The sequence below is a fragment of the Mesoplodon bidens genome (assembly GCF_964165515.1).
Source record: "Mesoplodon bidens genome assembly, chromosome: X".
NCBI lineage: Eukaryota > Metazoa > Chordata > Mammalia > Artiodactyla > Ziphiidae > Mesoplodon > Mesoplodon bidens.
The window spans coordinates 81,212,817-81,229,775 of NC_138163.1; the positions used below are offsets into that span (position 1 = coordinate 81,212,817).

The 16,959-nt window shown below is 46.6% G+C and overlaps 1 protein-coding gene across 1 annotated transcript; it reads left to right on the forward strand.

Annotated features, from left to right (window-relative positions):
• Window positions 1–610: 610 nt before the first annotated feature.
• LOC308609379 (uncharacterized protein CXorf49 homolog) lies at window positions 611–16,510 on the forward strand (the record flags this gene model as incomplete). The annotated part of the gene is made up of 4 exons (XM_081223060.1): window positions 611–661; window positions 801–877; window positions 15,038–16,364; window positions 16,463–16,510. 4 exons carry the CDS (start codon window positions 611–613, stop codon window positions 16,508–16,510), a joined length of 1,503 nt encoding a protein of 500 aa, XP_081079186.1.
• Between the last annotated feature and the right edge of the window lie 449 nt (window positions 16,511–16,959).

Sequence of the window (16,959 nt, forward strand, 5' to 3'; positions counted from 1 at the left end):
TCTCTCTCTCTCTCTCTCTCTCACACACACACACACACACACACACACACACAAACACACACACAGACAGACTTCCTTAGTCCAAATCGGTGAAAAATTTTTGTTTCAGCTGCCAGCTCACAGGCCAGGGACATCTTATCCACGCATGCATCGTGGAAAAGCCAGCAGTGGCGAGGTCGACACCAGAGGCCCCCAAGATCCAAGAAACTCAGAGCCCTTGGCCCTGAACCAGGGAGAAGTCATGCCCGGGGGGCCTGCCCCCTCAGGTGAGTGTCGTGGGTTTGATAGGAGGGGAGGGGAGAGGGGTGGAGGGCAGAAACCTCTGGCTCTGTCTCTGTTGGGGGCACAGCCGTTCTCTCAGGCAGCTTCTCCCACAGGAGACGGGGTGCTGGCAGGGCTGGCCTTGAGCCACATCATCCTGTGTGGGGGGTTTGTGCGGCAGGGCTGATCGGTGGCAGTGCCACACACAGCTCCTCCGGGTGTAGATTTACAGGGGAACAGCCTTTTCTGTTAAGTCCTTTTCGCCCACATTGCTCTCCCACGTGCTGGCTGTGGCTGCAGCTCTGGGAGGGGCGAATCCAGAGGCACATAGCTTGGGGACCACAATGCAATGGGGAAATGGCTGCCCCCGGGTAACAGCGGAGGCAGCCCCAGAGAGAAGGTTCGGGCTTCTGGGCAGAGCAGGGGCGGCTGGTCGCCAGCAGAGGGTGGTGCCGCCTCACCTCACCGTAGACCCCACTTGGCCCTTTCCACCTCACTGGGAGCCTGCGAAGCTGGATTGTGTGTCCTTTCCCTCTCAGGTGACTGGGAGCCACTGGACCATCCCCCAAGACCGGAAATGCCGCAGCAGCCACTGGGAATGCCGGGCTGTCTTTGGGTAATGCTTCCTCTGGCTCCTGGAAATGCAGGCCCAAACTCGAGGCTGGGATCTGGGTCCAAGTTCAGCTGACATGTGTGGGGCCACCCCTCCCCTGCCCCCATCACGTACCCCATGGAGGGAGCCCACCTGCTTTCCACTGAGGAGCGCTTGCCATTCTAGCCACCCGGCTTTGGGGTGCAGGGCCCAGTGGAGAGGAGAAGGTGGAGGAGAGAGGAGGCCAGATTATACTAATCATTTCTCTTCCTCCTGTGTCTGCTGGCCTAGTGTCTCGTGCTACAGAGAGAAGTAGACAACCTTAAGAAGAAACTTGGTATGAGGAACCAGGGACGGAGAGCGGTGTCTTAGTTCAGAACCCGGGTGGGCACCTGGGGTGGGGGTGGGCTGCAGGTGCAGTCGGCCTCGCAGGGACCAACATCCCTGTGGCGAGGAGAACCTAGCAGGCCTGGCCCTGGAGCCAGCTGTGCATGTACAACTGGGCGTGTGTACAAGTAGCAAAGTACTGTCTGGACTGCATGCACACTTTGCCAACCAGACCAGTCCTAGGGAATCTCCTTCTGATAGGACTTTGAGAGATGCCTCGTTGATTTTCCCTTGAACTGCTGCTTGGTGTGGCTTCTAAGGTTCTTGTTGGATTGTTTGTTTGTGTGTGTGACGGGATCTGACTGGTTGTGGCACGGCCCACAGCATCAGAGCTGCTGGCACACTTTGTTTCCCTTGAGGAACCAGTTCCACATTCAATTCCGGTGGTGGGGAGTGATCTGGTCCAGAGCTCTTTGCATCGGGTCTGGAGAGGGTTTCAGCTTTCAGGGCTACGCGGTTCCTCACGGGGATAGGGGACGGGCTTCCATATCCCTCTCTCTGGAGTGCCTACTAATGCCTGTCCCTGTTGCAGACACCATGAAGGACATGGCTCTCAAGATCCTGAAACTTTGAAGTGAGTGTTACACACACCGTACCCCTTCCCACAGTCCTGGCTGTTGAGCAGGGCTGGGGGCCGGCCCTGGCTTGAGGCTCTTCCCTGACTCTGCTGTTTTACAGGTTGAGCCCATCGTCTTCCTTCAGGAGGGGCAGCTGGTACCTTTGGAGCCCGGGAGCTGTGGCCAAGCTCGTTCCCTCCTGTTCTGCCTCAGCTAGGGCTTCCTCTACCCTTGTTTTGCCCCCTCCCCAGTTTCACAGCAGTTTCCAAAAAAAGTACCTCTCATATTATGTGTTCTGCCTTCTCTCTCGAGGGGTAGGGGTAGGGTTAGGGGGCCGGGGCGGGGCACTGCTCCACGTCAGAGCCTTTTCCAGAACAGTATCTGTCGCATCCTGTGGTGGGGACTCTGGACCAGCCTCTGCTACCATCCCTGCAGTCAAGTCAGCGGACTGCCCCAGGTCTGGGTCGTCTGTGTGCTCTCCCTGGCCACATTGGCACGTCCTCCCTTGCCCCCGAAGGCCCTCTTCTAATTCTCTCCAAACCACCCTCCTCCTTTGGGGTCTGGTGGTTCCCATTCATCTCTGCCATTCACCCTCCCCATCAGCAGGAACTCATGACCCCCTTCCAGAGCTCCACTCTGGAAGCATTCACATCCTCCCTGCCCTCACCAGCTGACCACCCTCCTCCAGCCTGGTCGTCTCTATACCCTTGAGTGGATATTGGCCCGTCAGGTTCTATGGCAAGTGTGGTTAGTAGGTCTGTGTTCTTGCATGGTCCCTGTCAAATACTCTTCCACCAGCCCCATGACACATTTTCCTGGAAATTATATTTCTGTGTCCCAGCTCAATCTCCCAGACTGCCTCTTTAGGACACACGAGATTGACTCTGAGCTCCATGTTCAATTTCCCCCTCACTGGAGGTTGGGGAGCACTTCCTTCCCTCAGCCGGGACCCAGGGCTGTACTAGCCTGAGACTCAGAGGGACAGATCTGTGTTTGAGTGAGGCGATTCTGCCTGGCACCCTTCCCAAAAGACCGGTATTTTACTACACAAAAGGGGGTATGATGGTAAATAGGACATTCAAGGTTGGTGACTGTGTGTCCCTGTGTGTGAATAAAAGTAATCAGGGATAATCTCCCTTGAGGGAGAAAGATGTGATTCAGGGAGTAAAGAGAGTAGAGGCTAGTCCAGGTTCTGTAAGTCATTGAATGAGCAAAAGCAAGGGTCGGATCTGTTGTGTTCAAGGGTTGTCGTTAAATTCCCAAAGCATAGGCGGGGGAGGATGCAGAAGTCACCAAACCCCACGACAGGGTGTCGGGATGCTCGAAATGTTGGATTCGCTGGAGGAGGCTCTCGATCCTACTCTGTGATCCTATGATGTCTGACAGCTACTGTGGGTGTGGATGGAATGAGATTGGGAAGAGTGGCTCCTCAGAGTAGCTCATCTTAGAATCAGGGGACCCATATATGTGACCACCCAACATGAGCTACCTGGGACAGGGGCAGGGTGGGCGCAGTGAGGATGGGAAGTAAGGAGTGACTGCGCCTGGACAATGGGGAGCACTTGAGTCCACCCTTCCCCCATATTCTCACAGTGACTCGCTCCCAGAGTCCATGGCATGAGCTCAGGTGGACAGACCACATGTGGGATGGGGCAGTCACAGACCTCAGGGTCAGAAAAGGACATTCGTGGGATTTAATCCACTCAAACCCCTCCCTGGAGATGGTGGGCTTGATTGGTGCCCAGGCTTCTGGCTGGATTCCTAGGATGTACCCAGTGCCCCCCCCCCAGTCCAGCCTGTACCAGGCTTATGTTCTAGCCCCTCTTGCTTCGGCACTGCTCCCCACTGAGCTGAGGCCATTACCAATGAGTGTGTGTGCACTTTGAGGAAACAGAGCCAGCGTAGACTTTCGACCTGCCTCTAACCTGTAGAGACAGTCATTCCAGGTCTTGTGTCCCTGCAGACACTCTGGAGAGTGTGAAGCTAAGTACAGGCTGGAGACCACCATCACAGGAACTCGCTTCCCTGTGCACACTATGGAGGGTATGGGACCAGCTCAGTGGTATGGCACCATCCCTTCCGGCCTGAAGCCCTCTGGCTCAGAGCCCATTCCCTCTAGCCTCTAACCACAGTGTGCACACTGGGGGAAAAGTGAAACCAGAAGAGAAATACTGCCCCAAGCCCTCAGGACCCGGCTATATCCCAGACCAATGTGGAGACTGCCATCACACCTGGGAGAAACCCAACTTCCTCAGGGCTCTTAACTCTGGCCCCTCAGGTCCCAACCCCACACCTGAAAGGGCAGTGAGGGCCATTGAGCAGAGAAGCAGCCCCAGCTCACACCTTATTCTGGCTCTAGCCCCTTCAACTCCAGACCTGTTTCCCACCCAGGCAGTGACTGCCACCACGCCCTAGGGGAAGATGCAGCCCATGCTCACTTCATATCTAGCTCTCCCTCCAGAGCCACTGGGCACGTGCAGACTGAACAGGGATGGTCCCACACAAGAACACACCCTCAAGACTGGGATAGATAACTGTCTCACCTAATTTCATAGAGACAGAGAAAGTTTTAAAAAGATGAGTAGACAGGGGAACATGTTTCAAATTAAAGACAAGAAAAGATGCTGAAAAAAACCCTAAGGAAACTGATAAATAATTTAACTGATGAAGAGTTCATAGCAGTAGTAATATGAATGCTAACTGAACTGGGGCAAAGAATAGATGAACAGTGAGAATTTTTAACAAAGAACTAGAAAATATAAAAAGGACAAGTCAGAGCCGAATATAATAACTGAAATTACAAATACACTAGAGGGAATTAACAGCAGATTAGGTGACAGAGAAGAACACATAAGCAGTCTGGAAAGTAGAATAATGGAAATCACTCAATCATAAGTGCAAAAAACAATTTTTTTAATGAGAATAATTTAAGGGAGCTGTGGGACAACATCAAGCATACTCACATTTGCATTATAGGGGTCCCAGAGGAGAAGAGAGAGAGAAAGGGGTTGAAAATGTATTTGATGAAATTATGGCTGAAAACTTCCCTAATCTGAAGAAAGAAACACAGAGGAAGCACAGAGAGTCCCAAACAAAATGAACCCATACACATCCACATCAAGACATATAATTAAAAGGGCAAAAGTTAAAGAGAGAATTCTAAAGGTAGCAAGAGCAAAACAAGAGTCACATACAAGGGAAGTCCCATAAGCCTATCAGCTAATTTTTCTGCATAAACTTTGCATGTCAGAAGGGAGTGGCATGATAAGATTTAAAGTGCTGAGAGGGAAAACCCTACAACCTAGGATACTTTACCCAACAAGGTTATCATTCAGAATTGAAGGAGAGATAAAGGCTTCTCAGACAAGCAAAAATTAAAAGAGTTCATCAATACTAAACCAACCTTACAAGAAGGGTTAAAAGGTCTTCTTGAAGTAAAAAAAAAAAAAAAAACACTGGCTACAACAGGAAATAAGAAATTAAAGGACGGGGAAAATATACTGGTGAAGCAATTATATCATAAAGGCTGGGTATTTACCAGTTAAATAAGCTAGTACAAAGGTTAAAAGACAAAAATTGTAAAATCAACTGTAACTACAATAAACATTTAAATGATAGACATGGAGATGTGAAATATGACGTCAAAAACACAAAATGCTGGGAGGTGAGTAAAAAATGTAGAGCTTTCAGAATGTGTTTGAACATATATGACTATCGGTTGCAATCAAATAGTTATAGGTCAACATAAATGAACTCCATGGTAACCATAAATCAAAGACCTACTATAGATCTACCAAAACTAGAGAGAAAGGAACACAAACATAACACTGAGGAAAATCATCAAACCACAAGAGAGACACTAAAAGAAGAAAGCATCCTCCTGACTTCAAACTGCAAGTTGCAGAACGATGGCCTCAGATACACATTAGTAAATGTTTTTAAATCCCAAATGAATCCCACCTAATATTTGATAACCTTTGGGTGTATGTTTCAATGTCTGAAAGACAGTTTTCACTAGAGGTTAAAGTTGTGGGATAGCTTCTAACAGGACCCAATAGGTTTATACAACAAATTTATGACCTTGGATCTCCCCAGATTGGTTAGGAAGGTGTACAATTGGTTTCCTTTAGGCTCAATGTCACCTACAGGTAGCCTTGAAAACAGCCGCTGTCATCCTGCTTTCAATGTGGGCATGTTGGGTTCAATCAGTTTTCCAATGGTATGATTATTTGGCTGCAATATTTATTCCCACACTTGGAATAGAAGATATCATTACTCATATAGAGGCTTTAACAAAATTCACCCAGCAAGCCTTAAATGATAGTAACCAAGCCGTGTGTTTGCTCAGTTCAGAAATTTCCATGATGAGAAAAGCAGTCCTACAGAATTGCATGGCCCTCAATATTCTAACAGCTTCCCAAGGGGGAGCTTATGCTGTAATACATAGTGAACGTTTTGTTTTTATACCTGATGAGTCTTCTAATGCAACCCCCGCTTATGATGCGTATGAAAAATTGGATTTCCACTCTGAATGATCATCTTCCCAGTTTAAGGGAAATGCTAGGAAAATGGTATGGTTCAAGAGGATATTGGCTTAAATCTTTACTAATGATATTGTTGCTCCTATTTCCAACTTTGATTACAGTTTGTGTAACTTATAAAGTTTTAGTTTCTTGTTTTTTGCACTGTGTATCACCTGCTCCTACTAAGATAATGATATCTAAACAACTGGAAACTATTGATCACATCTATAGTTCTCTATAAAATAATGGACATGCACAATGCACATGCAAGGTAAAATTGGTGCAAGTCCTATTGGACAACTTGGAATTGGCCGTTAGTCCTTGCCAGACATCTTACTAGTACCACCCCCTAAAAGGAAAGAAAGAACCGGGCTATTAGGACCCAGCATCGAGGGACATGATGGACCCAAGGCACGTAAAGAACCACCCTAGCATTTAGGGACCAAATACTTGATCACCTAATGCTTTCTATTGAAAGATTAATGATCAAAAGTGGAATTACTGAAATAAAATTATTTTCAGGCAGGACAAGAAACATTTTAAACATAAAATTCTCTCTCTGCCCATTTGAGCCACTACACCCTCCCCTTTAGTGTGATTTGTGCATCACATTATACATTAACTAGATCCCCTTAAAAGATACAGGAATGCCCACACACCAAAAAAAAGAAAAAAAAGAAAGAAAGAAAGAAAGAAAGAAAGAAAGAAAGAAAATAAAGAAAAAGAGAAGAAAAAGAAATTTCCTCCTGGAATCAGCGAGGTAACTCCTTAAGAGGTAACTTTCCTTTCTCAATCCTGTAATGCCTCATTAATACCCACTACTCGCCTTGTTGGACTATGTAAACTATTAATATGCTACTTTGTCTCAAAAACTTATATCACGGTTTTACCTCCAATGGGTGGAACAGTCCTCAGAGTTTTCTGAAGATTGTCTCCCAGGTTATAGTCCTCAGGTTGGCTCAAATAAAAATTTCCATTTTTCTTCGATTGACTCTTGATTAATTTTTTTGGACAACACAATGAAACCAAAAGATGGTTTTTTAAAAAGATAACAAATCACAAACCTTAGGCAGACAGACCAAGAAAAAAAAAAAGATTCCTAAGGAATCACTAAAATCAGGGCTGAAAAGGGAGACATCACCATTGAGCCTATTGAATTTAAAAAAACATAAGAAAATAGTATGAAAAATTTTATACCAACAAATTAGACACATATATGCAATGAAAACATTTGTAGAGAGACACAAACTTCAAAACAGACTCAATAATAGACAATCAATTAAATTAATAATTAAAAATATTCCCACAATGATGCTCCTGTCCAGATGGCATCACTGCTGAATGCTATCAAACATTTCAGATGGAAATAATAGCAACACTCCAGAAATTCTTCCAGAAAATAGAAGAGGAATGAATACTTTCAAAATAGCTCTAGTAGGCCAATATTACTGTAGTGTGAGCCTCTGACAGTTTTTTTTTTCTTAATTGTAATGCAAGTGCCTGACATTAAGCTTTTGATTGCTGAGGCACCACTTCAAAGACAGCTATATCAAAAAGAACAAATTGCCAGCTACACGACTAGGTAAAGAGCCAGGCCACCACACCCCTGAAGTTTCCTTTGTTTTAGAGATCTCTGATTGACTTAGATAACTGACCCTTTGGCTGCTTGTTTTTCCCTTCTTGTGCTTTAATTCCCATTCTGTGTTAAGTTCATCGATAAAGAGTGAATCTGAGAAACCCTAGGCCCCTCACTCTTGACCCCGATACATACATAACCCCAGGTCCCAGCTCTCTTTCTCCACCCACAACCTTTCTGTGTGGTCCAAGGCATGCCATGTACCCTCCATGACTTATGAGTAATAAACTTCGTCCTTACAAAGTCTCCTAAAGGTTATTGCTGAGGTGCCTCTTGCAATTATAATAAGAACCACAAGGGCTAGTTCAACCACAACATTGGTTCTGAAAGGGGAAATATCTGTGGGGGCTCGCCTTGGAGTACAGGTAAGTGCCTCCAGGTATTTCTAGCTGACAGTATCACTGTCGATTGGCTGAGACCAGCACAATTACCCTGATGCCCAAAACACACAAAGACATCCAAAATAAAGAAAATTGCATACCAATCTTTCTCATGAATATAGATGAAATAACCCTCAAGAAAATATTAACAAACGGAATTCAGAAACATATAAAAAGGATTATATACCATAACCAAGTGGGATTTATTCTAGAAATACAAGGTTGGTTTAACATCTAAAAATCAATTTATGTAACACACTATTTTAAAAGAAGAAAGCACTGAAACATTATCATATTAACTGACACAGAAAGAGCATGTGACAAAATTCCACCACCTTTCATGATAAAAACAATTTAAAAAAACTAGGAATAGAAAGAAATTTCTTCAGCATCATAAAGGATATCTATGAAAAACCTACAGCTAACATCATATTCAGTAGTGAAAGACTGCATACCTTTTCCCTAAAGTCAGCAACAAAGACATGCTCACTACTTTTATTCATTATTGCACTGGAAGTTTGAGCCAGTTCAAACAGGGAAGAAGAAGAACTAAAAGTCATCCAGATAGGAAATAAAAAGGGAGTCTTTTTTTATTCTCAGATGACATGATTTCATATGCAGACAATCCTAAGGAATCCACAAAAACGGATCTAACGGTAGAACTAATAAAGAAGTTCAACAGATCACAGAATACAAGAGTAATACATAAAACAAATTTTATTGCTATATACATGTAGCAAATAATCCAAAAATGAAATCAAGGAACACTTAATTCTAGCTACAATAGCATCAAAAAGAATTAAATGCTTAGGCATATATTTAACAAACCAAATGTAATACTTATGCACTGAGAAACACAAATTGATGTTTGTTGAGAGAAATTAAAGATGATCTAAATAAATGGAAAGGCATTGCATGTTCATGGTTGTAAGACTCAATATTTATATGGTAATTCTCCCCAAACTGACATATAGATTCAATTCAATCTCTATCGAAATTTCAGCAGGCTTTCTTTGTAGAAACTCACAGGCTGATCCAGAAAATTCATATGGAAATGAAAAACAAAACAAAACAGAATATCCAAAACTACTTCAAAAAAGAACAAACTTGGAAGATTCCACCTTCTGATTTCAAAACTTACGATAAAAATAAAGGTAATCAAGTTAGTGTGATACCGACATAGAGATAGATCACTGGAACAGAATCGAGAGGTTAGAAATAACGAACTCTCCTTATATTTATGGTCAATGATTTTCAATTCAATGGGGAAAGGATAGTCTTTTCAACATATGGTGCTGGCACAACTGGATATCATGCAAAACTACAAACTTCGAGCCTTACTTCACAGCACACACAAAACTTAATGCAAAATGGACCAGAGACTTAAAAGTAAAACCTACAACTATAAATCTGTTAAAAGAAACCCTAGGAGAAAAATATTTGTACGCATGAGCTAGGCGATGATTTCTTAGATACAACACCAAAAGCATGATCCACAAAAGAAAAACTTGATAAATTGGACTTCGTCAAAATTTAAAACATTTATGCTTCAGAAGGCACTATTCAGAAAATGAAAAGACAAGGTACAGACTGGGAGAAAATATTTGAAAGTCACAGATCTAACAAAGAACTTGTATGCAGAATAAAGAATAAGAATAATAAATAAATAAGAAAATGACCCCATTAAAAAATTGGGTAAAAGATTTGTATAGACATTTAACCAAAGAAGGTATAGAAATGGTTAATAAGCATATGAAAGGATGTTCACAGCCACTAGTCAGTAGGGAAATATAAATCAAAACCATAATGAGATACCATGTTGCCAAAACAATAGGATGGCTATAATCCAAAATACAGATAATAACAAATATTTGGATTTGGAGAAATTTGAATCCTCATACACTTCTGGTGATAATGTAAACTAGTTGAATCTTTTTGGAAAATATTCTGGTGTTTTCTTAAAAAGTTAAACATAGAGTTACCATATGATCCAGAATGTCCATTCCTAGGGATCTACCGAAGAGAACTGAAAACATATGTTCACACAAAAACTCATGAACTCAAAATGTATATGAATATGCTTAACAGCATTGAGTTTGGGAATATAATCCATAACATGCCCAAACTAAACACAACCCAAATGCCCATAAACTGATGAATGTATAAATAGAATGTGGTATACCCATACCATGGAATATTATTTGGCAATACAAATAACTGAAGTACTGATGCATGCTACAACATGGGTGAACCTCGAAAACATTACATTAAGTGAAAGAAGCCAGACAACATGTACTATATATTGTGTGATTCCATTTATACAAAATTTCCTAAATAGGCAAATCATAGAGACAGAAAGTAGTTTATTACTTGCCTATAGGGCTGGGGGTGGGTTGGGGGGTTCGGGGTGTTGGGTAAGGGATACAAGGCGTCTTCTTGGGCTAACAAAAATATCCTAAAATTGATTGTGACAGATGCACAACTGTGAATATACGAAAAGCCATTGAATAAGGCATTTTATTTCTTAATTCATTTTTATTGCAAAAACACAGACTAGGAAACCTACCTTATTAACAATTTTTTAGTGTACAGTGTGGTTAACTATATGAACATTGTTGCAATCAGATCTCCGGAATTCTTCATCTTGCATGACTGCAAATCTATACTCATGGAACAACAACTCCCCGTTTCCCCCTCACCCAAACCTTTGGCAACCAGGATTCTACTTTCTGCTTCTAAGAGTTTGACTACTTTAGGTACCCCATATAAGTGGAAACATGCTGTATTTGTCCTTTGTGAGTGGCTTGCTTCACTTAGTATAATATCCTCAAAGTTCATCCATACTACAGCATATAGCAAGATTTCCTTCTTTTTAAAGGCTGAATAATATTCGGTTATATGTATACATTATATATACCACCTTTTATCTATTCACCTGTTGATAGATATTTAGGTTGTCCTCACCCCTTGGCTATTGTGAATAGTGGTACAGTGAACATGGGAGTGCAATAATCTATGCAAGATCCTGATTTCAATTATTTTGTAATGTAAATGTAAATATACGGAAGTGAGAATGCTGGATCATATGGGAGTTCTATTTTTATTTTTTTAGGAACTTCCATACTGTTTTCCATGGCGGGTGCACAATTTTACACTCCCACCAGCAATGCACAAGGAATTCATTTTCTTCACTACCTTGCCAACACTTGCTATTTTGAGTTGTTTTTTTTTCAATACTGGCCATGTTAGCAGTTGTGAGGTGATAACTCATTGTGCTTTTGAATTGCATTTCCCTGTTGACTAGTGATGTTGAGCATTTTTCATATACCTGTAGGCCATTTATGTGTCTTCTTTGGAGAAATATCTAATCAATTCCTTTGTCCATTTTTAAATTGTGTTATTTGGGTTTTGTCTGTTTCTTTGTTTTTGAAAGCATAAGCCACAGACTGGGAAACAATATTTGCAAAGCACACATGATAAAAAACTTGTATCCGAAAGAGATAAAGAACATTCGATATTCAGTAATGAGAAATCAAACAACACAATAAACAATGAGCAAAAAAAAAAAAATCGAACTGACATTGTGCTTACTGGATGGTCAGTAAGCTACTGAGAAGATGTTTCACCTCATTAGTCATTAGGGACATAACTAAAGCCAGAATGAAATACGACAACATAGCTATAAACATGGCTGAAATAAAAACAAAATACAGACAATACCAAGTGCTAGACAGACTGAGGAACAGCTAGAACTCTCCTGCATTGCTGGTGAGAATGCAAAAAATGGTATAGACTCTCTGGAAACAGTTAAAAATACACTAACGATTCAATCCAGCAAGTTAACTCCTAGATATTTACCCAAGAGAAATGAAAACTTATATTCACAAAAAATCTGTATGCAAATGTTCACAGCACTTTTCTTAGATGCTTGGGCGACTGCACACTGGCACCGGACACAGACATATCTAGGACTACTGGACACAGTTTCTGAGCTGACACTGATCCCGGAAGCCCAAAGTGTCATGATGGGGCCCCATTAGAGTGGGGCTTATGAGGTTCTGGCAGTAAAAGGAGTTGGGGATAGAGATCAGTTCACGGTGAGCTGACTGGGTCCCTGGACAAACATAGTGGTCATTTCTCCAGTCCCCAAGCTGATAATTCTAAGTGATACACTTGGCAGTTGGAGCAATGACCTACACGTTGGGTCATTGGTCTGTGGAGTAAGAGCTATCATGGTGGGGAAGGCCAAAAGGAACCTCTGCCACTGGCTCCCACCCTGGGCCAAGAGAGTACATCAAAGCCAGTATTGGATCCTGGTGAGCATAACGGGGTAAAGCAGAGATTAGTGACATCATTGGAGACGTATGGGATGTATGGGAAGAGGAGGTAGGAGAGCCACAGGGACGAAGAGAGTGGAGAAGGTGAGAAGTTCCGGGAGTCCCTCTATGGGGGAGGGAGGAAGGGAATGGAAATGGTGAGAGGGAAGATGGAGGCTTCCACTGGATCCACTGGTAATGTTTCATAGGATGCTGGTGGATGCAGGAGATTTTGCTATATCCTTCCTTATCCATTTTAACATATTTGAAATAGCACACCATGCCTTAAAAAGTCACTGGGAGAAGTGGAAGAGGGCGGTATCCACAAACAGGCAGGCACCATCGGGGGCAGGCTCGAGGAGGAGGATTGCAGATTTACAGTGCACCCAGTCTCCCCTGCTCTGTAACTTCTCCAGCATGGCCAGCTTCTCAGGTGCAGAAACTCAGGCCCAGAAAACTGGGCCTTTGAGTTCCACAGGCAACAGCGGTTCAGACACGCCAGGACTCTCCAGGAGGTCAGCCAGAGCAGGATGCAGGAGAGAGAGGTGACTGAAGACAGAGGAGTATGAACGGGAAGGAGCAGAAGGAAGGTATGGGAGGAATGGAGGGGTGTCAGAGCAGGAGTTGGGTGGCAGACAAGGGAAATTCTAACACCCATGGGCCATAGAGAAACCAAGGGAGGCACCACTCCCCAGACATCAGTACTGCTCAGCTCAGGGAAGCTGAGAACTGACAGTTCCAAGAAAAATTGAGAGACACCTGGCTATCCACACCGACCGCCATCACAACTGGTAGGCCTTGGTTGTGCGTCCTTCAAAACTTTAAAACATACTTGTACATATACTTAAATGAATTCTCATATATTACGTAGGATTGACTGGTGTGTGTGTGTGCCCACGCACGCAAGTGATTTAACTTACAAATGTGAATCCAAAGCCATCGTTCTGCAACTTGCAGTTTGAAGTCAGGCAGGTGCTTTCGAAAGCTGTGAGAATGGCCTGATGCATTCCGTTGGACTGCCACGCTTTATGCTACTGGATGCTAAGCCACGTTGCATTCATCCATTTCCTTACTGATGGGAATTTGGAGTGCTCCCAGTTTTTCCCATCACCAACACCCTTGTGCATGGGCTCCTGTACACTACAGGTACCAGCGTGTCTCCGGAAGAAGTACCAGGCAGCAGACTTGCCGGAACATAGAGGAAATACCTATTTTTTTTTCTTCCTTTTTAAGGTCTTCGGCTCAAAGCAAGGACTCTGGAGTCAGATTGATTGGTTTCAATCCTGCCGCTGATCCCCACGAGCCGAATGACCTTGGGCCAGTGGCTGAACCTCTCAGTGCCTGTTTGCTCACCGGTAAGAGGCCAGTAATAGTTGGTACTATAGTTCTAGGAGTGTCACGCTGATGCATTACTATTTATGCCCAGCGCTTAGAAGAGTGCCAGGCACAGAGTCCGTGCTGGCACTAAGTTGCTTTCAATGGATTCTGCCAAATTACCTCCCAAATGGGTCTCTTGCACCACCGCCACAGGGGTTTGCTCCTCACCTCTCCCACCCTCGGAATGGTTAAGCTCTTTGAAGGTTGTCAACCTAGTGTGTGAAACCCGATTCGTGGTTTTAGTTCACATCTCCAGGATCAGCGGTGGCGAGCATCTTTTGGGGTGTAACTGGCCACTGCGATTTCTTCTTCTTTGAATTTGCCTCAGAGAGGGGGAAGGGCTGATGGAGCGAGGCCAACCCCAATCTGTCCGCCAACCCCAGTCTGTCCGCCAAACCTGCCTGCCAATGACGTTTGCTGAGCCACATTTGATGGAGCAGTTGAGACAGAGACCTTACAGAACGAAAATACGATCCCTTTGCTCTCTGGCCGACCCCTGATCACTGACTGCGGGACTCCTGTGCCCATTCTCCTGTTGGGTCGTAAGGCTTGCGGTGGAAGGGAGGCTGGCAAATGCTTTTGGCGCGTGCTAGGCATCCAGTGCCTCCATCTTGACATTTCATCCTCACCACCCCTGGAGCCCGGCGCCCTCACTCCCCGACCCCCTGTATAGATGGGAAACGGAGGCTCAGAGCTGTGACTCTAACCGGAAAGGGGAGGCGGGACAGGAGGAGGCGGGCCGAGAGTCTTGACAGAGGGAAGCACTCCCACCATCCCCTTCAGCAGCCAACTGCTCGGACCGCCCACGGGCTTGAGGGCAAAGCAGAGGCCCTCGACCCCATTGGTTAGGCCTCGAGGGGACAGGCGAACAAGGCGCCCGCTGGTTGGCGGGGGCCGGACCAATGAGGAGGCCGCGTCGCAGGCGTGAGAGGCGCGCTGAAAGTGGCGCGTCGTTTCGTTTGAGACGAGCTCGTGCAGCGCCTGAGGTGGTTGACGCTGCCGTCTGAGCGCCGCCCGCCTCGTCCGCCGTGACCGCGACCGCGACTCGGGCCATCAACAGTCGCCCCGGTTCCGCGGCCGCCTGGGTCGCGACATGAGCTCCCCAGATGAGGTGTCTGTGTGGGGAACGGGTTTCGGCCCAGGGGGCGGGGAGCGGGCCGGCGTCCGCCCAGCCGGCCGCGCAGTTCCGCGGGGACCCGACCGCGGCCCCGAGCCCAGGAAGCCGCCGAGCGGCGGGGGCGGGAGCAGCTGCCCGGATCCCAAGAGCTTCCAGTCAGAGTGGGAGATGCTAGAAGCGGGAGGTCCGGTGCTGTGTGGCCGTGAAGGCCGACCTGGCTCCCTGGCTGATGACATGAGGGACCTCCTTGACCTGGCCGAGGAGTCTGCGGCGGGCACCACGCAGCAGCTGTACGACTGGGACACGCTGGGCTTCTGCAGATACCCGTTGGCGGAGCCCTGCGCCTCTTTGGAAGTGTCCGCCGGCCTCGAGGCGGGTCCCGGCGGTCCAGGAGCGACCGCCCAGAGCTGTGGGGAAGCGCCGCCGGCTCTGGCCGACCCTTTCCACCTCGATGGGTCCGAAGCGGGTCGGGCCTGGGGGGAGCCTAAGAGAGCCACTAAGCGTAGGTTGAACGTGGCTGCGGATTGCCAGCGCTTCTCCGCGGAAGCCCTGGGCCTGCTGCTATCCGACTCCGAGTCCTCAGATGAGTTCAGTGACACAGAGCTGATGACGGTGAGTACTTACCCCGGAGGAGGAGGCCAGGCCGAGCCCAGCAGACCCGAGGATCCCGGGGACACTCCCAGTCACTCGAATTTCCAAGTCAGGGAGAATTTCCTTCACGTGACAGGCTCCTCCCTGTCCTCGGCTCTGCGAGGACTCTCTTCGGTTGTGGAAAGGCAGGGCGTGGGAGAGCAGGGCATCTCTTCCCCTAAGAAAATGCAGAGCGTGCTCTGGGGGGACGGGAGCAGCAAGCCCAGCTCCCCGGGAGCTGCTGCTGCTGCTGCTACGGCAGGTGGCCTGCTGCAGGTCACTCCTAGGAAGAAGGGGACCCAGGAGAAGAAATCCCTCGGGGGAGCCTCCACACTTGCCCTGGGGAAAAACTTCCCTTCCTGGGGGCAGCGAATCTGGGCACCTCCGCTGGAACCGGCCACCTTCCCCCCAGTCTCTGGTATTCCGCTGCTTGGGAGATCCAAGAGGTATACCTTGGGCCCTTCCGGAACCAAACAGGCCAAGCACACCAGCGCTGGGAAGAAATCCGTGGTCACGTGGACAAGGGAGTCTGAGGCTGTGGCGGGAGAAGATAAGGACCCAAATAGAGACCCAGCCCCAAAGGGCCAAGTGAGTAGGCCAGGCTCCTCCTCTCTCCCCACTCTTCCCCGCCCCCACCGCACCCAGAGCACACGTCTTCACCCATGCTGCCTCTGTCCACCCCTCAGGGGTCGTCATTGGGTGCCCCTCGGTCACTGGGTCATTATGATGCCTGATCGGGCTCCTTTTACTAGGGACAAACAGTAAGGTAGCACTTCGGGTGTGCTGGGCCTGGTTCTCCACCCTTGGCCTGTTTCCAGCGTCCTCTGAGAGACTGGGGCTGGGATGGAAGGGAGGGTTGGTAGCTGAATTGGGTCGGGGGATCCCTTAAAAGCTTCCCCGAAAAGCCTCAGTATTTAGACTCACCAGCTTCCTGAATCCTATCTCCTAGGTGTTCCCCAGACCTTCCTTGCAGGGGCCCTGGGCTTACTCAGTGCCCCACTGTTGTCCCTAGATCACCTCTGCCTGCTGGCCTGGGGCTGACGGAGGGAGAAAGTGCTAATGAGATCAGCCTTTCAATTCCCTTCCCAATTCCCTGCCTCACCCCGGCCCAAATCACACAACACTCTCTCTCTCTCTCTCTCTCTCTCTCTCTCTCTCACACACACACACACACACACACACA